The 23,028-nt window shown below is 42.4% G+C and overlaps 1 protein-coding gene across 1 annotated transcript in view; it reads left to right on the forward strand.

The window, feature by feature from the left end:
* TMEM131 (transmembrane protein 131) overlaps positions 1-23,028 on the forward strand; it is a gene marked incomplete at its 5' end in the record, with an annotated part of 147,794 nt that overhangs the window by 111,037 nt on the left and 13,729 nt on the right. The window contains 2 exons of the mRNA XM_008586239.1: positions 17,719-17,894; positions 21,182-21,309. Of these exons, the coding sequence (XP_008584461.1) occupies positions 17,719-17,894; positions 21,182-21,309 (304 nt within the window). The remainder of the gene's footprint in view (positions 1-17,718; positions 17,895-21,181; positions 21,310-23,028) is intronic.

Here is a 23,028-nt window from a genome sequence, read left to right on the forward strand (position 1 = left end):
TTAAGGTTTCAGGGAAAAAGCAGTTCTGGGCAGTAGCAAGTTCTTAGGAAACAGGATGCCGAAGTGTAACAGAAGGAAAGCTCTTTGGCAGAGGTGAGGCCGCAGAGCTAGAGACGAGGTGCAGTCCCTTACACAGCATTCCAGATGCCCCCTGTGTTTGGGAATTCAGAATTTTGGAAAGGTGTGCCTTGCAGACACGATACGGTACATAAGACTATAAAAATAGTCTCACATCAGTTCAGAATAGTTTAATATGAAAAGTTTAGTCATATTTAAGTTTTTTTTGTAAATGAGTGGGGGGGGGGGCGCTTTGAGAGTTTTTTGGTGTGAGGCCTGTGCCCAGATGGCGATAGGTCGAGGATGAGAGGAAGTCCATGAGTCTGGTGTTAGGCTCCTCATGAAGACTGGGGACAATGTCGAGGCCAGGCAGAGTGTATAGGAAAGTAGTATGAACGAAGCTGTCCTAAAGTAGAGGGTCCTGGGTACACAGATCTGATCAGTCATCCCCCCTGCCTTTCCGCCTGCCTGCCAAGGGAACAGACAGATCAGAGCCACCCCAAACTCCCTTCCCCCAAAACCAGGGCATCTGCTCTGCCAAGCACTGGTGTGAAGCCTGAGGCTTGCTTGTTAGCCTTCCCCCTCTGTCCTCTACTACTCCAGTATAAGTTCCACAGGCAAAGATAACCAGTCCTTGGAGTAAATCTAACCTGATTTGCCCACAGTAGGCAGAGAAGCTGGACAAGAGTGAGCAAAGGGAAGGGCTAGTGTTGGCTGTGGGGAAGCAGGCCCTCCGAGGTCTGCTTGCCATGTGGCAACAGGATGTACAGTAGTGAACCCACCTAGAGGAGGCATCCCTGGAAGAGAGGGTGTGGGTAAGTCTTTTAAGGCCTTGCTACCCTATGTTGTGGTCCAGGGGCCAGTAATGGTAACATCACCTGGGAACTTATTAGAAATGTAGACTCTTGGACCCCAACCCAAACTCTCATCAGAATCTGTTGTTAGCAAGGTCCCCAGGTGATGTAAATACCCTGTGTTAAGACATTCTAAGCCCTCCCACTAGTGGAATGTAATCGGTGGGTGTCCTTGGGAGGCAGGTACTAGTCCCATCCAGTGGTTATTTGGGGAGGCAGGAAGTTGCATTGAAAGAGAGTTTGTGCTCCTTTTATTTCTAGAATAAATCCACAATCTAATTGAAAGTAATAATCTTATGAAAAACCTAAATAATTGAACTCTGGATGCTCTGGAATTCTGGAAAGTTTTGCTTGTGCAGCCTTTTTTTCTGAGTATTGTGTACCTGCTGTACCGTACATCCGCCTTTGGTAGGCGGGAGCCAGGCAGGCGGGGAGCAGTCGGTCTTCGCCCCGCAAGTGCGGCTGGGCTGGGGGTGACTCACAGAGCTCGCAGAGTTGGTCCGGTCCGGCACGTTCCACTCCGTTTCTGTGCCATCTCTGCTGGCTTACTTGGCCTTTGTTGTCTCGGGCCGCTCGCTCGTATCCGCAGCAGGGCTTGGGCGCTCTCAGGAGTCTTCTTTTGTGTCGTCCTAAAACCTCGAACCTGTTGTTGCTTATTTGTCGTTGTAGGATCGTTGTTGAAAGAATTATTCGTTTTTTGTTGCTCTTGGAAATGCAATTAGTACTCTGGTATCACAGCGCACACTTCTCAGGATCGCGCTATCTCCTGGCACGGCCGCTCCAGACCCGTCGCCATCTTGGAATCTCTCCAAATGGTTTTTAAATCGAACTGTTTTATAGGTCCATACATGAAGATGAATCCTCTCTTGAATCCTCTCACATCAGAGTATTAATGATGGCCACTAAATAGTATGTGTGTTGGGGGTGTTTACTCTTTAACCTGTATTCTCCGTGTTCTTTAATTTTTAACAAGAAAAAAGTATGTATATATTTTGTGGTAGTATTTTTAATGAAAAAAAAAAGAATAATAAATGTGAACCTGATGCTTGAAGGTTATCTACGTGCCATGAAAAAAGCCAGTAGAGCTGTAAGAGATGGTGTTGAGCCACAGCTACTACTTTCCAGACCCAACAGCAATGTCTACTGCACCCTGGTGATTGGCATTGTGGTAAAACGTGTTTTTCCAGTGAGGAATCCCAGCTGTAGAAAGGTTATGTTGGACAGATCTGGGAGCCAAGCATCAAGTCTGTGTGATTCTAACCCCTACACTATGCTGCTGCCTCCTAAAAAAAAAAAGAAAGAGAGAAATAAGTGAGATCATTGGTGAAGCCAAGTGCCCACAGAGGTGGAGTGGGAACAGACCCATTTGAGTAGGTTGTGTAAGAAAGAGCTCTTTTTCACAGGTGTGTGGATGCGGGTGAGTCGGTGGAGATGAAGAGGTGGCACATGGCTTCAGCGGAGATTTTACTTGCGCTGAAATAACAGTCATCTGCTGAGGCCAAAGGGAGAAGTGGTAAGGTAGAAACAGAAACCGGTTTGAAATAGATTCCAAATAGCTGAAAATTCTGTAGCCTGGGGGTTGGTGGAACATGAGACTTGGATTTGCAGAGATGACCCTCAGGCAACACTTGCCCAGCTAAGTGTCACTACCTCACATTTGTGTCGTTTTTCTCTGCTGTACTCTGCAGCCCAAGGGGGAAGAGTGGCAACTGGGTAGTTGGATTAAGACGGTGTCAGTGTTCTGCAGGACAGGGACGGCAGAATGTCACGGGGGTGTTGGTGGGAAAGTGCTGGATTTGCGGGACCTTATGGAATTGGCAGGATGGGGAAGGCCTTTTGCCATCAGGAACCTCACAGACAGGGAGAACGTGCACAAGTCAGGGGATGGGAAACCCAACAAGTCGAATTGCAGGGGTGGTGGGAGCAAGGAACGAGAGGCGACCAGGATCTGAAAATGAGGCATGAGAGTTTAAGGTTTCAGGGAAAAAGCAGTTCTGGGCAGTAGCAAGTTCTTAGGAAACAGGATGCCGAAGTGTAACAGAAGGAAAGCTCTTTGGCAGAGGTGAGGCCGCAGAGCTAGAGACGAGGTGCAGTCCCTTACACAGCATTCCAGATGCCCCCTGTGTTTGGGAATTCAGAATTTTGGAAAGGTGTGCCTTGCAGACACGATACGGTACATAAGACTATAAAAATAGTCTCACATCAGTTCAGAATAGTTTAATATGAAAAGTTTAGTCATATTTAAGTTTTTTTTGTAAATGAGTGGGGGGGGGGGCGCTTTGAGAGTTTTTTGGTGTGAGGCCTGTGCCCAGATGGCGATAGGTCGAGGATGAGAGGAAGTCCATGAGTCTGGTGTTAGGCTCCTCATGAAGACTGGGGACAATGTCGAGGCCAGGCAGAGTGTATAGGAAAGTAGTATGAACGAAGCTGTCCTAAAGTAGAGGGTCCTGGGTACACAGATCTGATCAGTCATCCCCCCTGCCTTTCCGCCTGCCTGCCAAGGGAACAGACAGATCAGAGCCACCCCAAACTCCCTTCCCCCAAAACCAGGGCATCTGCTCTGCCAAGCACTGGTGTGAAGCCTGAGGCTTGCTTGTTAGCCTTCCCCCTCTGTCCTCTACTACTCCAGTATAAGTTCCACAGGCAAAGATAACCAGTCCTTGGAGTAAATCTAACCTGATTTGCCCACAGTAGGCAGAGAAGCTGGACAAGAGTGAGCAAAGGGAAGGGCTAGTGTTGGCTGTGGGGAAGCAGGCCCTCCGAGGTCTGCTTGCCATGTGGCAACAGGATGTACAGTAGTGAACCCACCTAGAGGAGGCATCCCTGGAAGAGAGGGTGTGGGTAAGTCTTTTAAGGCCTTGCTACCCTATGTTGTGGTCCAGGGGCCAGTAATGGTAACATCACCTGGGAACTTATTAGAAATGTAGACTCTTGGACCCCAACCCAAACTCTCATCAGAATCTGTTGTTAGCAAGGTCCCCAGGTGATGTAAATACCCTGTGTTAAGACATTCTAAGCCCTCCCACTAGTGGAATGTAATCGGTGGGTGTCCTTGGGAGGCAGGTACTAGTCCCATCCAGTGGTTATTTGGGGAGGCAGGAAGTTGCATTGAAAGAGAGTTTGTGCTCCTTTTATTTCTAGAATAAATCCACAATCTAATTGAAAGTAATAATCTTATGAAAAACCTAAATAATTGAACTCTGGATGCTCTGGAATTCTGGAAAGTTTTGCTTGTGCAGCCTTTTTTTCTGAGTATTGTGTACCTTGTCAGTTCTACTTAGTGCCAAGAATGGTATATACAATCTTCTAATGATATGAGAAAAACTAGAAAGACTGGAAGAAAATAGAATATGGGTCTTCTTACAATTCCTGCTTAATTCCTTCCCTGGGATAGAAGTAAAATTTTTTTATTTAATAGGAATTCTTTTCTAACTTCTATTGGGCTGTGCAAGTATCTTGGCTATCTAAGCACAGAGCTTAATGAGACAAAATAACATAATAGCTACAAAATTTAAAAACAGTGTTTACTTTAGCTTAAAGAGCTCCTGAAGAGTTTTCTTATACATTTTGGGGTATATTTTAGTTTATCATATTCATATAAAGGTATCATTTCAGAACAAATAGAAGGAAATAAATTTATTTGATCAGTACTGACCCAAGTAAATTGTGTGTTGGTCTATATTATTTATTAGCCTCGTGTAGACTTTACACATCCAAAAGATGAGGAGGAGGAGGAACAAATTCCTGCCACAGATGGTGATTCTCTGGAGATTGCTCAGAGACGTCCCTGTCAGGTGTCGTAATGGACATTGTGTGGCCCGACTTAGGTCCACAGTGGCCAGGGCCTACACTTGCTCAGAGAAACCATTTGCTAGTAATTGAAATTTCCCTTAAGTAATTATTTTGGGTGGAAATTAAATGAAATGATTTAAAGTGGGAAAGAATAAAACAAAGCAACTAGCTCAGACTGGTGATTACAAATTCACTTATATGCTACTTAATGAAGACAAAGAAAAAGAAAACGAATAGGACATACTTTGTATATTTATAATTCATACTTTGCCTACTTTTAAAACGGATTAGAGGTAGTTTAAATTATTAGAGCACAGATAGAACAATAAAAGTCAAAAAATGTTTTCTGGTGTTTTATCTGTTTTTTAAATTATGGCACTATCTCAGTAGAAACCTAGAATAAAGTTAGTTGTTACCATTAAGTGTTACATTGAGCTGCAAATTTCCTGGCAGCTGAGGCTAAAGGAGAATGTTGTTACATAGTTCTCATGTAGGAAAAGAAGGCGTAGTGTCCCGTTTTAACCTTTACTCCTCGTGTCTTTAAAGCTTTTTGTAACTGTCTTATGTACACGTCATGACAACTTAATTCTTAATTCTTGATTCTTAATTCTTAATTCTTGTCCCATTATCGGGCACGCTTACTCACCTTATCCTGACGCGGCAGGTTTCCACGGCGGACGAAGGTTTTACTCTTTCATTTTCAGTGGTCGACCCTCCGATGCGCCGTCTTCCTCACGGTGTCCCCCATATCCAGGCCTCACGTTGGGCGCCAAAAATGTCCCGACCCGCAGGATATTCAACGAGGACCCTGGAGGGGGGAGTGGGAATTGGATGGGACAAGAGACACGAGAAATTGAGACAAGACAGTATTCTGATCAAGTCTCATTGATTGGTTCTTAGGTTACATCTTATATAGGAAAAAGCAGGCATGCTGCAAAGGGTCTGGAATGTAAAGATATGATAATATCTTGAGGAGAGACAAAGACAGGACATTCAAAGTAAAGGTTACCACCCAGAATGTTTATGGTTAAACTGTTTCTAGAGAAGGATAAAAGGTCACTTGCAAATTAACTTGCATAGCCAGGAGCAATCAGTTTCTGGCATAAGCAGATTTCGAGGCAGTTATCATGTAAAGCACGGCCATCTGAGCAGATTGTCACGTAGGAGCGGTCTCACAAGAAGGGGTGTGGGGCTTCAGGCCCCCAACAGCGTAGGAGTTCATCTGAAAAAATCAGACTTTGCTAGTGGCATTAAATTCCTGTTTGGATCTGAGGACACTGAATAATGTAATGGCATTGTGTCTCTGTTGAGGAGAACATAGGAATGTTCTTCACATGGATGCTTCATACAAAACCTGAAGTGGTAACGTTAAATAACTCCTCATCTGCATCACACTGCTTAGGGGTACAGTTGGCCTCACCTGCACACACAGCATCTGTGGTGACTGTGGGTAGGTATAGCCAGTCAGTTCATAGTTGAATTATATGACAAGGTCGGTAGAGACAAGTCTCTGTTTAAGATGCTAGACCCGTAAGTAGTGGATGGCCCTCTGTCACAAATATGAAGCAGCCTAAGTCGTTCTTGTGCACACTGAGGTTCGCCCCAAAGTTTCCTGCAGGTAGGGACAAATGTTTTTGTCAATAAAGAGTTTTGGATTCAATTATTATGAAAAATATACTTAGGCTATAAAGCAAAGAACAAACAATTTTATTCCAACCATTTTTCAGAGCAGGCATAAATCCACCAACTGGATATCTGATTTTGAGGAGAGCTGCAACCTATTATCTTGCCACGATAAAGTAGCTACCGAAAGTATCCTTTCTGCAAGTTGGGTGGGATTGTTTGAAACTTGACTGGTGTTTGTCGGATGTTAGCAGTGTGAAGTGGGTTGTGGTACCTGCTTTCTCCCACGCACACCTTTTCTCTCTCTGGTTTCCTGCCACAGAAGCTACATGGGCAATAAAGTGCCACTTAATCACCTGCTGGCACCCCATAACCTATCCATCCACACATTCCTACCCATAATAGAAAGAAGCTTATGCCAAGAGCCCAAGTGTGGCCTCTTGCTTCTCTTCCAGATCGGAAACTTCCTATCAGAACGTGTATGTTTGGGGATGCCAGATGGCAGGAGGGAGCGTGAGATAGATGAATAGGGCTTAAGGAGGCACTCCATAGCCATGAGGATGAAAATGACCAGCCTTCTGCAGTGGGAAAGAGACAGAGTGGGGACACCCTAGAGTTAGGACATGAAGACAAGGAGAAGAGAGCTTGTCACACGAGAGCACTGGCCAACCACATGTCAAAGTCTACTTTAGCTCATTATACTAGTAGTGTCTTTAGCAGGCTTATCTTTTCATTTGCTATGGTAGATAGACTTATTCATTGTTGGTGATGAGAGTTTCATCTGTCAAATGACTATTCTCAATTTATTTAATTGAGGCATGCAAATTGTATATTTCTAAAAATATCAATAACCTAGGATCTGTATATTATATAGATGCCCCTTGACTTATGATGGGGATTACATCCTCATAAGCCCATCACAAATCAAAAATACCATACGTTGAAAATGCATTTAATACCCTGATAAACCCATTGTAAAGTCAAAAGATCATAAGTTGGGGACCATCTGTATATAGAAAATAATTTTCAAAGATAGTTATGTTAAAAAGAAGTTTGTATCTTCATAAATTATTGGAAGCAGCAATTTTTTGAAGCATGTCAAAAGCCAAAAAAGTAAAATAGTGTGCACACATCCTTTGAACTAGTAAGCACATGTCTGGAAATTTAATATCAGGAAATAATCTTTCATATCCTGTGTTTTAAAATAGTGAAAAATGGAAACTGCCTAAATGTTTAGAACAGGAGATTTGTACTATACGTTAACTCAATGCAGCATGTCATTTAAAATGATTATGTCTAGAGTGTGTATCAGTAATGTAAGGATTTAACAGAAGATCGTTGTCTAGTTCCATGCACTGTGTTCCTTCCGTTTTCTCAATGAGTGGAATAGTATATAGCAGTGGTCTGTTGTAATGTAGACGTTTGTAAACCTTCCATTTTTCTTGGGCAAGATATTAGGTTGAGAGATCCCAGTCCTTGATATGTTGAAAAGAAAGTTGGAATTTTGGGAAGGGTGGCTTTTGGGCCAAATGGACCTATTATTTGCATGAGAAAGAGTGTGTGTTTTGTGTTTTAAAAAGAGAGTGAACAACACTTGATGCATGGTGAAGAATTAACATACTTGACAAGGATCACTACCCATGGGCCATGACTTGTTTGCATGTTAGCTCTTGGGGACTTACGCTTTTAAATTTAAGTGACACACACACACTTATTTTTTTTAATTGTAGATTCACATGCAGTTGTAAATATCCTGTGTATCTTTTACCTAATTTCCCCCAATGGTAACATGTTGCAAAACTATAGTACAGTATCACAACCGGGATCGTGATATTGATACAGTCAAGACACAGAATGTTTCCCTTACCAGAGATCCCTCATTAGCCCTTTTCTAACCACACCCACTTCCTTCCTTCCCCAGCCCACTCCTTAACTCCTTGACAACCATTAATCTCTTCTCTATTTGTTTAATTTTATCATTTCAAGAATGTTACATAATAGGATTATACAGTATGTACCTTTTGGAATTGGCTTTATTCACTCAATATAATTCTCTGGAGATTCACCACTTCGTTCCTTTTTATTGCAGAGTAGTAGATGTACCACAGTTTTTTTAATCATTTGCCCGTTCAAGGACATTCAGATTGTTTCCAGTTTGGAATTATTATGTATAAAGATGCTATAAATATTCATGTACAGGGTTTCTGTATGAACATAAGACTTCATTTCTCTGGGATAAAGGCCCAGGAGTGAATGTGCTGGGTCATATGATAGTTGCATGTTTGGTTTTTTAAGAAACTGCCAAAATGTTTTCCAGAGTGGCTGTACTATATATTACATTCCCACCAGCAGTGGAGGAGTGATCCAGCTCTCCGAATCCTCACCAGCGTTTGCTGGCATCATTATTCTTTCTGTTGTAGCCATTCTGATAGGTGCGTAGTGATATCATGGTTTTAATTTGCATTTCCCTAATAGCTAATGATGTTGAACATATTTTCATGTGCTTATTTGCCATCTGTATATCTTCTTCGGTGAAATATTCTTCATGTCTTTTGCCCAGTTTCTAATTGGATTGTTTCAGGCTTTTTTTACTGTTGAGTTTTGAGAGTTGTTTACTTATTTTAGATACTAGTCCTTTCTCAGATATGTGGTTTGCAAATATTTTCTCCCAGTCTGTAGAGTATCTTTTCATCCTCTTAAAGTCTCTGATCTATTTTGAGTTAATTCTTGTTTGAAGTATGGGACTTAAGTCATAGTTCACTCTGGAGGGAGGTGTTGATTATAAACTCAATTTCCTTAATGAGTATAGAGGTTTTCAAATTATCTGTTTCACATTGGGTGAGTTGTGGTAGGTAGTGTTTTTCAAGCAAGTGGTCCATTTCAGCTAAGGAATCAAATTTATGTATGTAGAGTTGTTTATAGTATTCCCTTAATGTCGGCAGGGTCTGTAGTGATATCCCCTGTTACGTTTCTGTTATTGGTGATTTATGTCTTTCTTTTTTGTCTTTGTCAGTCTTGCCAGAGGTTTGTCAATTTTATTGATGTATTCAAAGAAACACCTCTGTGTTTCATCGATTTTTCTCCATTGCCTATCTGTTTCAATTGCATTGTTTTTTGATGTTATCTTTCTTGTTACCTTCCTCCTGCTTGCTTTAGGTTAATCGGCTCTTTCTTTAGGATTTTGAGGTGGCAGCTTAGATTGTTGATATAAGACCTTTTCCCCTTTTTAATGTATGCTTCGTGCTATGAATTTCCTTCCCAGCCCTGCTTTATCTGTGTCCCACAAACTTTAATATATGAAACTTTCATTTTCATTTAGTTTCATGTTTGTTTGTTTGTTTTCTTTCAAGACTTTCTATGACCCATGGATTACTTAGAAGTGTGTTGCTTAGTTTCCAAGTATTTAGAGATTTTCCTGTCTTTCTGTTTTTGCTTTCTGGTTTGAATTCATTATGGATGGAGAACACACTCTGAATTATTTCGGTTCTTTTAAATTTGTTGAGGTATGTTTTATGGACCAGGATATGGTGTATCTTGGCATATGATTCATAGGCACTTGAAAAGAATGTGTATTTTCCTGTTTTGTGTAGAATAGTTTATACATAGCCATTTGATCCTGTTGGTTGATGATATTGTTGAGTTCTTCCATATTTTTTCTGATTTTCTGTCTAGTTCTATCTGTTGTTAAGAGAGGGATGTTGACATCTCCAACTTTAATTGTGGATTTCTCTTTCAGATCTGTTTCTGCTTCACATAATTTGCAGTTCTGTTGTTTAATAGACATACATTTAAGATTGCTCTATCTTCTTGGTGGATAGACCGTTTTATCATTATATATATCATTTTTTTTATCATTTTATATCTATATATATATAATGTCTTTCTTTATTCCTAGTAATTTTCTTTACTTTGAAATATACCTTACCTAATATTAATATAGCCATTTTGCTTTCCTTTAATTAATGTTTTCATGATTTATTTTCTCCATTCTACTTTCAGCCTATCTATATAGTTACATTTAAAGTGAGTTTCTTATAGACAGCATATAATTAGGTCATGATTTTTAATTCAGTCTGCCAATCTCTGTCTTTTTAATTTTGCACTTAATTTACTTTTAAAGTAATTATTGTTAGTATGTTAAGACTCAAGTGTGCCATTTTATTTTTTTGTTTTCTGGTTTTTTTGTTTTGTCTGTTTTCTTTTTCTTGCCTTCTTGTGCCAAGGAAAATATAAAATATATATTTTTTTAGAATTCTGTTTTGATCTATCTATAGCATTTTTTAGTGTATCTCTTTGTATAGCTTTTTTCATGGTTGCTCTAGGTATTACGTTGTATTTACACAACTTATCACAGTCTTCCCACATCATTTTACTCGTTCAAGTAAAGTAGGAACTTTATCTCCCTTTATGTTCCTTTGCCCTCCACCATTTATAACATAATTGTGTTAAATATTTTCTCTTCATACATTTAGAAGCAAATCAGATGTTAGAATTTTTGCTTCAATCATCAAACATAATTTAGAAAATTCAAGACATGAAGGAAAGTCTGTAATATTTACCCATATTTTTGCTTACTGTCGCCTTTTTTTCCTAATGCTCCAAGGTGTCTTCTCGTTGTTTCTCTTCTGTTTTGAGAACTTCCTTTAGCCATTCTTTTAAGGTAGGTCTATTGGATACAAATTCTCTTCATTTTCTTTCATCTGAAAAATGTCAGAATATTCCTGAAGAATATTTTCATGTGGGCAAGGATTCTGGGATGACAATTATCTTCTTTGAGTACTTGAAAAATGCTTTCTTCTACCCTCCGTGGTTTCTGATGAGAATGCTGTCATTCTGATTGTTTTCCCCTCTAGGTAAGGTGTCATTTTTCTCTGGCCGATTTCAAGGTTTTTTTCTTTGTCTGCAGTTTTCACAAGTTTAGTTATGATGTGTCTTAATGTGTATTCTTTTGTGTTTATCCTGTTTGAGGTTGCTCTTTTTTTTTTTTTTTTTAATCTGTGGTTTTTTGTCATAAAATTTGGGACCTTTTCAGCCATTTTTTCTTTGAGTCCTTTTTCACTCCCTCCCTCTTCCTCCTTTCCTTCTGAGACTTTTATAACACAAATGTTAGATCTATTATAATCACACAGGTCCCTGAGGCTCTGTTCATTTTTTTTCAGTCTGTTTTCTCTCATAATTTCTGTTTTTCAATATTTAAGTTTACTGATTATTTTCTGTCTCTTCCACTCTGCTCTTGAACCCATGCACTGAGCTTTTTATTTCAGTTATTATATTTTCCAGTTCTAATATTTCTACTTTGTTCTTTTTTATATCTTCTTTTTCTTTGCTGAGGCTTTAAGGTTTTTCATTTGTTTCATGCATGTTCGTAATAGCTCATTGAAACATTTTTATGATAGCTGCTTTAATATCTTTGTCAGATAATTCCAACATCTCTGTCATCTTAGCATTGGTATCTGTTGATTGATTTGTTAAGTTTTTTATTTAATTTGAGAGCTACCTGGTTCTTGGTATGAAAATTGACTCTAACTTGAAACCTGGACCCTTTGGGTATTAATGTTCTGAGACTCCGCGTCTTACTTAAACCTTCTGTTTTAGCTGGCTTTCTGACTTTGCTTCAGCAGGGGAAGGGAGGTGGGCTAACTTATTATCGCCATGTGGAGTTAGATGTCCAGATTTCCTACTTGTCCTCTGTTGACACCTGAGGGTGGAGAAAATCCACGTTACTGCTGAGTGAGGCTCAGAGCTCTGGCTTCCCATGTTGTCTCTCCTGACACTGCTAGACAATGGTAAAAGTCCTGGCTCTCTACAGGCCTCCTCTGATACCATCCCCTAGGGGAGGGTTGACTCCATAGTGCCTGGGGGTGAGATGAGAGACCCAGCTCTCTATGTAGCCCTCTCTGACACCATCATGTCAGGCATATTGGGCTGTCTTGTTACAGCCTTGCAAGGGTAGTAGTCTAGGCTTCCCTTTCGGCCTTTGCTGGCATGGGTGGAGATGGGACCCAGTTTTTACTGTGGCATTTTGCTAGAGTAGAGCAATTTTGTCCTGCTGGACTGCCCCTTTCCTGCCCCTTTGGCTAGAGAGAGCTGGCTTTTGTTGGAGCTTTTTTGTCCGTGCCTATTGGTGTTCTTGGGTGGATATGTGTGGCAAAAAGAAAACTCAGGTGACTAGCCACCATGTCTTCTTTCCTCAGGTCCCATTGTCCCTCCCCAGTCTGTCACCTCTTTACCTTTCAGAGTCATCTTATACTTGTTTTTTATACACTGTCCAGGGTTTTTGTTGTGATTAGCAGGAATAATAGGGAAAAGTACATCTACTTTATCTTCCCAAAAGTATAAGTCTCCATGATTATAGGATTTATGTTTCCCAATTAGGGAAAACCTTGGGCTCTGCTAAGTGTAGAGAATGAAATGGAATTAGAAAGTCATTGGTAGAGATTGGTACCATAGAGCCACAGATTGGTAGTAGTCTCACAGAAAACACACTCATTGGCCCTCACCCCTAATCCTAGAAGAGCCTTCCATTGAAAGCTATTATAATCTACTTATTGATGGGTAAGTGCCTTGAAAATAATTGATACAGGACAAACATATGGATGTGGATAGCACGTCTCAGAGCAGGTCACACTGTTGGTGTATTTCACTGTTCAGAAGGCACAAAACCAACTTGTGCAGCCCAGCAGATATTGCTGAGTGCTTGCCGCATGCTAAGCTCTGTGCAAGGCACTGAGGGTGGAGAGATAGGTAAGGCCTGGTCTCTGACCTTAAGGTGCTTAAACTGCATGAGGAGTAAATGCCGGGAACCTGGAAAGACCTCGGGGGCAGTGTTGCAGAAGAGCTTCATGTCCAGGGACAGTCAGACCTGAGGGGTTACATTACCACAGTAGGTAACCCAGCCTCCCCCAGTCAGGAGTCTGCTTGGTGATGGTGGGAGCAGGTAGACAAAGGCCACTGACTGGCTCAGGGGCAGTTGATCCAGTGGTATGAGTCTGATGAACCTGGCTACCCTACCAGCACTTGTTCTGTGTTCACGTTCAGTATATTTCCTTTGGTCACTTCAGAGGAAACACACTCTGAGTTTTTCTAAGCTGCTTCTCCCTTCAACCTGTTCCATCTTTATTTGGATGGGTTAATTTATAGTATTGATTATGCGCCAATTAAATTGTGATTCCCATAAGGCTAGGAGACATCCTGTCTCCTCCACTGTGCATCGGATTAATTAATTCATCCTTGAAAGGGCAGTCTTCCTCTGAATTTTTTTATTTGATGAATAATAATTGGATATATTTATGGGGTGATACAGTTGATATTTTGGTATGTATTTACGTCATGGAATGATTAAATCTAGCTAATTAACACATTCATCACTTCACATACTTATTCTTTTGTGGTGAGAGCATTTAAAATCTACCCTTTAGCAGTACATTATTAATAACTATGGTCTATTGTGCAGCAGACCTCAAACTTATTCTTCCTGTTTAACTGAAACTTTGTACCCTTTGAACAACATCTCCCCATTTCCCACCTTCGGCCTCTGGTAACCACCATTCTGCTTTCTGCTTCTGTGTCACCTCACACCTGTTTAACTGGCTGTTATGAAAAAGACAGAAGACAGTGTGTAAACGTACAAGAGCACTTCAGAAAGTTCGTGGAAAAAAGAATTAAAAGATAATAGGAATCTTTCCATGAACTTTTCAAGTACCCTTATATGTCAAAACATCACATTGTACCCCATAAATATATAATGTATACATTTATTATTTGTTAATTAAAAATAAGATTAAATTAAAATTTTTTTAAAAGACAAAAGATGTCGGCACGGATGTGGAGAAAAGGAATCCCTCTGAATTCTTGACTCCTCCGCCCCAATCCCCCACCTTCTCTTTTGTGTACTGGCAAGAGCATGGCAGTTTTGACCAGTAGTTTGGGCCCAAGAAACTGAGTGTGCCATGGTGGGTCCAGGGTAGGGCATAAGGAAGAGCTAGGGGTGAGGCCGGAGCAGACGCTGGGAAGATGGATGGGTCTAGAGTGTGAACTTCTCCTATAGAAGACAAAAGACGGGATAAGTAAGGTTGTTGAGCTTTAAAAATGTTGAGCAGAACAGGAAGAGAGGCTCAACAGGAAACCTGGGTCATGCAGCAGGCCAGGCAGCAGATGAGAAGTCCTGAGCTATGGAGGTGGCAGTGGGGACGAGGTAGGAGAGGAATTAAAGATTGTAGAGGTAGAATCCATTCAACTGAAGGATTGATGGTGAAATTGCATTGTTTATATAATTTCTTCCAGGTGACCCCAAATTCCACAAGTTCTGCTCTGAACAGCAGGTACCTTTCCTCCTGAGATTCCCAGGTGATACATCCATGCAGTGGTCATGAGAAATAGGAAATGAGGCACTGCATTATTACCAGGAGGTCATGCACCTCTAGTGCCCAACACAGGTCTCTGATAAACCTGGATAGAATTTACACCCTAAGCCAATGATTCTCAAATTGACCATACATTACATTCACCTGGAGAGCTTTGCCCACCTCCAGAGTTCCCAGTTTTGTAGATCTGGAACGGAACCATAGAATTTGCATTTCCAGATGATACTGACTCTTTGAGTTCAGGAAAAACACTTTGAGAATCACTGACCTAACAAAAGATTTTAGAGGGTCTCTCCTTTCGCTAAAGTCCAATCTTTTTACTGTAAACCAGCTCCTGAGGAAGAGAAGAGACCTTTGGGAACAAGCTGGCCCTGAGAATCAACTACTGCCTCACCCCACCAAGTAGCAAGAGGGAGACAGAGGCCGCACTCCCTGTGGAGACAGGGACTGCCTGCAGGTAGACACGGTTCATCATCAGTCCAGTCACTCAGGCTGTCAGTCCCCTCCCATCAACATTTGAACTTGGGAATCAAAGCAGCGGAAGAAATCAAACATACCACCAAAGTAATTCCTAGCAGGGGTGATTGGATTGATGCTGATACCATACACAAGGGATTCTCAGCCTAGACACAGAGTAGAATCCCTTGGGTCCATCCAGAATCATTTAATTAGAATCTTTTAGGTGGGGCCCAGGCAGCAGTATTTTTTTAATGCTTCCTAGGTTATTCTAAAGTGTATCTGTTGTTATTATTATAGACTAAGAACCTGGAAGATGTTTTTAGGATATTTAACTCAGTTTTGGACATTTCAGATTTGAATTGCTTATGTTCAGTTCACTAAAGCGAGCCCCCAGGAGTAATATAAAGGGGAAGGAGATGTTCCAAGGACAGATCTGTAGGGAACACCAACAAAGATGAAGCTAGCCAGAAAGTTGTCAGAAGAATGGAAGTACCAGAAGAAGACGATAGAGCTGGGGTCCAGCAGGGGTGAGGAGGAGTCCTTTCTGCAGTGTCCCGTCCCATAGCACAGAGAAGGTCATGCAGAATGAGGACTGATAGAGGTCATTGGCCTTGACAATTGAAGAGTTATTGTTAACCTTTTCAGAGTCACATTTGTTAAGGTGCTGGGACAAAAATTCAAGTACAGCATATTAATAAGTTAATAAAAGACGATTTGGAGGTAAAAAGTGTAAACTGTCTTTCATAAAATAACTTTTTAACCCAAGTTTTCAACTTAACTATTGATTTTTTAAAATATTTTTCTCCTTTATTTATTCACCCATGGCTTCAAAATGTGAGTTCAGTTAGAAAAAAGAAAAAATTATTTCCAGCCCTTTCCTATTTATTATGGAGGTTTCACGTTATTGTAAATATAGATTATTTATACATATTAACTGCCTTTCACCCAGTGAACCTAAGCAGGATAAAACTGTAGAATTGCAGGTGAGAAATTCATTGCCTGGGGTACTGATCTCGGTCACGTGGGAAAGTCTGAGGTGCGCTCAGCAGGGGCCGTAGAACCCTCGGAATCAGAAGTCCCAGGGCTCTTGGGGCTGGACCAGGACATGCTCTTTCTCTCCTGCCGCGGTGGGGAGGAGTTCTGGCTGCGCATCATAGGTCAAGACTGTTATAATAAAGTCAGCCCATCGGTCTTCTGCCAAAACGAAGGCCTCTCGACTTTTGAGACTGACTGACTGTCTGTTAGGGTTTCAAGTCTAACACCTCCTGGAATTGGTGTGAATGATGAAGTGACATTCCTGGAAAGTAGAGCTTTACTTATTCTTTTTCTAGATCAGGCTCAGGAAACTTTTTCCGTAAAGTGCAAGGTAGTAAATGTTTGGGGCTTTGGGGGTCACAAACTGTCCTGGCTGCATATTTTTCTTTTCCTTTTTTCAACCACTTAAAAATGCAAGAGTCATTGTCAGCTCAGAAGCCATACAAAACAGGCTGCAGGCCAGATTTGGCCCACGGGCTGTAGTTCACCAACCCTGGTCCAGATGCCGAGGTTTGAGTTTCTGGCACCCAGTAATAGTGGCACTCTCTAGCATAAAGCATAAACTTGAGGGTTTAAATTAAGTTGTATCAAATCATTAATATCAAAAGGATGTATTTAGAAATGATGGCACGTACAGAATGGATTAAAATGTGGCCTGCATGGCTTCTCCAGCTTTAACCTGCTCAGGTGGCTTTGTACGTGTAATTCAGGCAGACTCCTCTGCCTCTGGCTAGTCCTGCTTGGATGTAAGCTCTGTGAAGGCAAGGATCATGCTGTTGTTTGCTGCTGTATTCCCAGCACCTAGAATACTGCCTGGGAAATATGGTGTGGGTTGGTTCTCCTATGTCTTGGTAGCATCCAGATCTTGGAAAACAGGCTTTCTACAGCTCTGTTTTCCTCTGTCCATATATAACATTACATGATATTCATGTGCCAGCCATTGTTCTAAGGGCTTTATGTAATTCCTCACTACAACCCCATGAGGCCTTGTCTTCCCCATCTTACAGAGGAGGGTCCAAGATCACACAGTGAATTGGGGGAGAGCCAGGATTTGGGCCCAGCCATCAGGGCTGCACTGCCAGGGCTCCTAGCAACCCCTCAAGTGACGCACAGGGGAAGATCATCATGTGTGTCACTATCGGGCTCCATCTCCCAACAGATTTCAGAGGATCTCTGGTTTTTATACTTCTGTGATTTTCAAAGCTTCCTCACCCTCTGGGGAATATAAAAGTGTTCTCAGAGAGACATACAGATTTGTCAGAACTACTGAGTTTGTTCAGTCTCATTGAACTGTGCACTTAAAATTGGTGTATTCTATTAAACATCAATTATGCCTCAGTAAAACTGATTTTTTAAAATATTCTAATCACAAAGTCAAACATGATTTGGAAAACTTCGATTAAAGACAAAATTACATAGAGAAAGAAACGTTATTAATCAGAAGAGTCTAGCCTCTTCAAAACAAAATTTGTAATGGCTTTGTTTTCTAAGCTATTTAAAAATGAAGGTTGTTTTGCTTTGATTTTCATCCACAGGGAAAGGAAAATCGCTTCAACGCAAGGTTAAACCACCTAAGAAGCAAGAGGAAAAGGAGAAGAAGGGAAAGGGAAAGCCACAGGAAGATGAGCTGAAAGACTCGATGGCTGACGATGACAGCTCCTCTACCACTACAGAGACCTCCAACCCTGACACAGAACCGCTCCTCAAGGAGGTACGTAAGCGGTGACCTCCTGACACACAGCAGGAGAGAGAGAGGGGCGTCTCCTGCAGAGCCCAAGACCTCTCATAGGTCCTGGTTTTAGTGCAGAACGAATGTTCTGTAGTTCACATGTGCACGTGCTGAGGATTAGTTAGTGTGCCTGAGAGTTAGCATGTCTAAAGGGTCACTCCCCTGCAGGAACCAGTCACGGCTCTGGAGGTGAATGACTTCATTTCTCGCAGGGAAGAACAGTTGGAAGCACATTAATATTAAAAAATAGTTAGAAACACTGCCTGAAAGTAAGGGCTATCTAGAATAGGAGCTACTCTACCCCGTGAAATTTGTTTCAGATTGTAAGTATCAGAAGAGAATGAGAAGGAACTGTACTGGTTTTTTTTTTTGTCTTTTTGTCTTTTTGTCTTTTTTCGTGACTGGCAACGGATCGCAACCCTCAGTGTCGCGCCCGTACCAGACTGGGACCGGCAACGGGATCGCAACCCTCGGCGTTGCCCCCGCTCCTCGCTCAGCCAGTGAGCCGCCGGTCTGCACGTGGGATCCGAACCCTCGGCGGGAGCGCCGCCACGCTTCACAAGCGGCGCACTGTAGCAGTGCGCCACCGGGCCGGCCCGGAACTGTACTGTTTTAATTGTATTGAGTTTTTCCTGTCATATCAATGTTGGCACCTGCTGGAAACAGCTTTGGTAGCAGCCCACTCGCCCAGAGGTAGAACAGTGATTGTCTTGGAGGGAGCATGGCCCAGGGAAATACCCCAGGCTTTCATGGTCACCTGGAACTGGGAGCTCAGCCCAGCCCAAGACACATGAGCACATCAGACGCCTCACCGCTCTGGGTCCTCAGCTCACAGGGCGCATGAGCAGGAATAAGATTGCAAAACACCTGCATATGGTTGGCGTTGCAAGTGCAGTGAAGTTCCTGGTGTGACCGTGTCCAAAAGCTGAGGGCAGTGGTGTGCAGAAAAGTGCACCTGTCACTCTGCTGGTTTTTATTTTTAGTTAAATACATTTCATATTTTAAATGATCCTCATAGAAGAAAGACGAGAAAAAAAAAAAAAAATCCTCATAGAGCCTTTCATGTTGTTGGCCAGAATTTCTTTTTGTTGTAGTCTAGTGACCTTAGGAATGACTTCTTAAAGATATCCAACAGTGTCATCTGTATGCATTAATTTTTTAAGTAAAATTTGTATGTAACTTAACTCTTCATGTCAACTGGCTTCCGCTCCACCTCCCCTGGCAGTTGGCTTGGTGCTCGCTCTACCCTCAGAGCTGCAGAGTTCTGCACTTCATGTCCACTTTAACACCTTCCTTCAGAGAAGCACGATGCCCCTGCTGATCTCTGGGTGGAGTCCCGGCAGTGTGGTTGTGCGAGTCGGCTTCGGGAAAGCTTTCTCAGCACTGGCTTTCTTCACGACTTTCCTCGCTTCCTTCCCTGCCTTTCCAGCCTCCTTCTGATCCCTCCTCAGGGCCCCCTCTCCAGCTGCCCCGTCTGCCAGTGTTCTCTGTGCGTCCACCAGCCTGTCCCCCCCTCCTGCTCCTCCTGTCTCCTCCCTCTTCTCCCCTCCTTTCCCATCTTCTCCCTCTTCTCCTGTCTTCTCCCATCCTCTCCCGTCTTTTTCCATCCTCTCCTCTCCTTTCCCCTCTTCTCCCCTCTTCTCTCCTCCCTCTTCTCCCATGCCTTTTGCTTCCTCATACACGCAGCTCAGAACTCAGGTCCTCCATGAGGCCTCTCCCACCTGATGGGTTTTCATTCCTCCTGCTCAACACTCTTGCACAGAGGCCGTGTACTTTTCTTTCTTTGTGACTGATCTCAGTTTGCCGGTCGTGTGTATTTTCTCCCCAGCTAGATTATGAATTTGATGATCATTTTCTGTCATTTGTCTTTTCCAGCTGTGTTCTACCCATTAGGTCAACAAATATGTGTTGAGCACCTATGTTCCAGCCTTGTGCTAGGTGCTTGGGCAGCAACAGTGGACAAAAAGGCCCCAGGTCCTTGTCCTCAGAGTTCACAGTCTACAAAGCACCTGATGGGTCAGATGTTCAGGAAATACTTCTTGAATAACTCGGAATAGTCTCAAAAGATGTATGAGCCAGAGGGATGCTTTAGCCCTATCTTTTGTCATTTAATTTTGACAGTTAAATAGATTGACCTGGTGTGACCTATTAAAAGCCAGGCTGCCTTAATACCATAAAGTGTGAAGCTGGACAGCGGTTGGGTAGACACTGATTCACTGCATGCTTGCAACTCCCCTACACCCACAACTGTCCCTCTTTTCTGAGTACATCCTCCCTGTCTGTCTCCCATTAGTCCCCGCACACCCTTGAGCACAGTCCACATGCAGCTTCCTAGGCGAGTTCAGCAGTACCTGAGTGGATATATACCCCATGTGGGAGACAGGCCCACTGCTCTCATACTTGGGTGCCACAGCAGTGTCAGATTACTGTAAAAATGCACAGTGCAGGTTCTGCAGCTGTCTGGGCATGGACCAGGTGAGAAGTGCAGCTTTAAGATGCAACGTGGGTATGGCCATCCCTCTCCAGGCTCCACATTCGAGATAGCTCTCTCGTGCTCCGGGCCTGGCCAGTGAATGTTTCTACACCAAAGGTCCAGGCAGGTCTCTAACTGTCATGTGTGTCTCCCTCCTGCTAGACTTCACTGTCCTTGGGGAATGAGACCAGGCCTTCGTAACTCCTTTGCCTTGTACCAAGTGGGTAACCAGTAAAATGTTTGCAGAATAAGTGAATGAGTAACTAAGCCCCCTCCTGTCGATGGTAAATAGTTGTCAATATCCATCCAGCTACAACACTGCCATCAGTCACATGGGAAAGAGCAGATGGGAGTACACTGAGTGCTGCCTGCTCTGCGGTCCCGCCCTGAGACTTTGGGCTCAGGAGTAGGCACGTTGCTGGAAGTGTTTAACTTTGTACTGTACTCTTTGCTGAACTTTTCATACAAATAAAGACAAGGTTTTACTCCCCCGATACTTACAAGTAAGAATCTACCAATTGCTGCTGCTGCTGCTGCCACCATCCCCAGTCAGGATGTGAGTGTAAATTAAAATGGCATTCTTTGAGCTCACACTCACCAAAACATAACTGTAATAAATTGAAGAAAGCCGAGAAATTGACAGACCGCAATAAGAATAGATTTGAAGAGTGTGTCGTTTTTATACATATGATGTGTAAATCTGTTGTTGCATCTTTAGTTTTGTATATCTTCAAATGGGACTAATTTCAATCATTTTTATTAGTGCTTCTCAGCAATTAGTGTACATTTTTTACAGGATACAGAAAAGCAAAAGGGAAAACAAGCCATGCCTGAAAAACATGAAAATGAAATGTCTCAAGTGAAGCAAAAAAGCAAAAAACTCTTAAATGTTAAGAAAGAAATCCCAACAGATGTGAAACCCAGGTGAGAAAAATAAGTGAGCACAGAGAAATAAGGTACATAGAAGTTGCTGGTGTGTGTGTGTGGTTGGGTGGTTGGTTTTTAGGGGGATTTGCAGCAAAAGCCAGGTACCACCTCACATTCCTCCTGGGTTTTTTCTAATTCCTTATGTTCACTATCGTTGATTAGGGACAGCCGCATGCTTCTGATGTCAGACACGTGGAGGGCAGAGTTAACAATCTGTTGTGAAAATTTAGCAGGAAAATTTAGGTTGATGATTCATTTCCAGGCTGAGAGCCATGTGATTGCACAAAGGTGGCCTTGATGGTTGAGCCACAGGTACAAGCATAACTCTTCCCAAAAAGAGCTCAGAGTCTGTTGAATCACTAACCAGAGCTGCAGGTGGGATCTAGAATTCTGTGCCATAAAACTTAAAAGAGTTTATTCCTAGTTTAAAAATGTTCAGGGTAGGCATCACCAATCAGACCACTAAATAATCAGACCATAAAATCACCACAATTAAATAGCTGCAGTTCAGTCCCCAGGGATGGAATTCAGGGGGGCCCCACATGGAGGACTTGCTGCAGAATGTTTCCCAAGTAAATGAATGAGTTGAACTATTGGGTTATTAACTAAAGTTACATTATATTTTTGTTAAACCTTGGATCAAGATCCACCTGCAAAACAAATTTCAGTGTTAGTGTCATTGGTAATGCCTTTTCTAGTTCGTCATATAAAATGGCCAACGGCATGGGAACCAGTCTTGTGGAAGTGATGAGTGGGGAGGTGGTCCAGGAAGTCAAGGAATTAGGTACACATTTAAGAGAAAGACATAGGTTGTTCGTCATCGTTCGTCTTGGCCTTAGGTTTGTGGAACGTCTGTCTGTTCTTGCTCTCATTCTGGGAGTAATACTTGAGCTTTGCAAAAACACTGTTAACCTAGATGTTGTCCCTAGATTCTACAGCCCACCCTCGGCAGGGCCAGTCCTGTTTGCTAGAACCAAAAGCTAAAAAGGCATTCATGATCACTACAGTAAAATTTAACCTTGGACCTGAACCTATGAAATAACACAGTCTATGGCAGTGATTAGTAATGGAGTATTTGTGCCTAAAATTTATTTTTTTTTTTGTGGAAATTGTTAGTTTGAGTGACCCAATCCCACAATTTGTTACAAACAATCTGACTCAGTTAGAAGGAAAGTCAAGTGGAGTCATGACGAGTGGTTGATCATTTGAGGGAGGGAGGGAGGGAGAGAGAGAGAGAGAGGAGAGGAGAGGAGAGGAGAGGAGAGGAGGAGAGGAGGGGAGGGGAGGGGGGAGAGGGAGAGGGAGAGAAGAGGAGAGGAGGAGAGGGGAGAGGGGAGAGGGGAGAGGAGAGAGGAGAGAGGAGAGGAGGGGAGAGGAGAGGAGGTTGGCACACTTGGCTGTCTCCTGAGAGAAATCAGCCTTACCCCAGGACAAGAATGACGCTGGTCCGGTGGCTAGGGATTATTCTTCTAGGCCTTTTTCAGGCTTAAGTAAATTAGGCTAATAAATTCAAATTATGAAAAGCTTTAGTTTTTATATATGTGGAAACCTTGTGAGAATAGTCAGTCACACAGTAGTTCTTATCATAAGCTTAAAAGTCAGTGCTTCTAAGAATTATATTAGAGATTCCATTCCATAGGTGACTACCACCAAATCTGCCCTGTTCGTTAGCCCTGATGCCTGAGCTTAGTACCTGAGATATAGTATAGTATTTCT

This window comes from Galeopterus variegatus, unplaced genomic scaffold (genome assembly GCF_000696425.1).
Source record: "Galeopterus variegatus unplaced genomic scaffold, G_variegatus-3.0.2 Scaffold3896, whole genome shotgun sequence".
Taxonomy (NCBI): domain Eukaryota; kingdom Metazoa; phylum Chordata; class Mammalia; order Dermoptera; family Cynocephalidae; genus Galeopterus; species Galeopterus variegatus.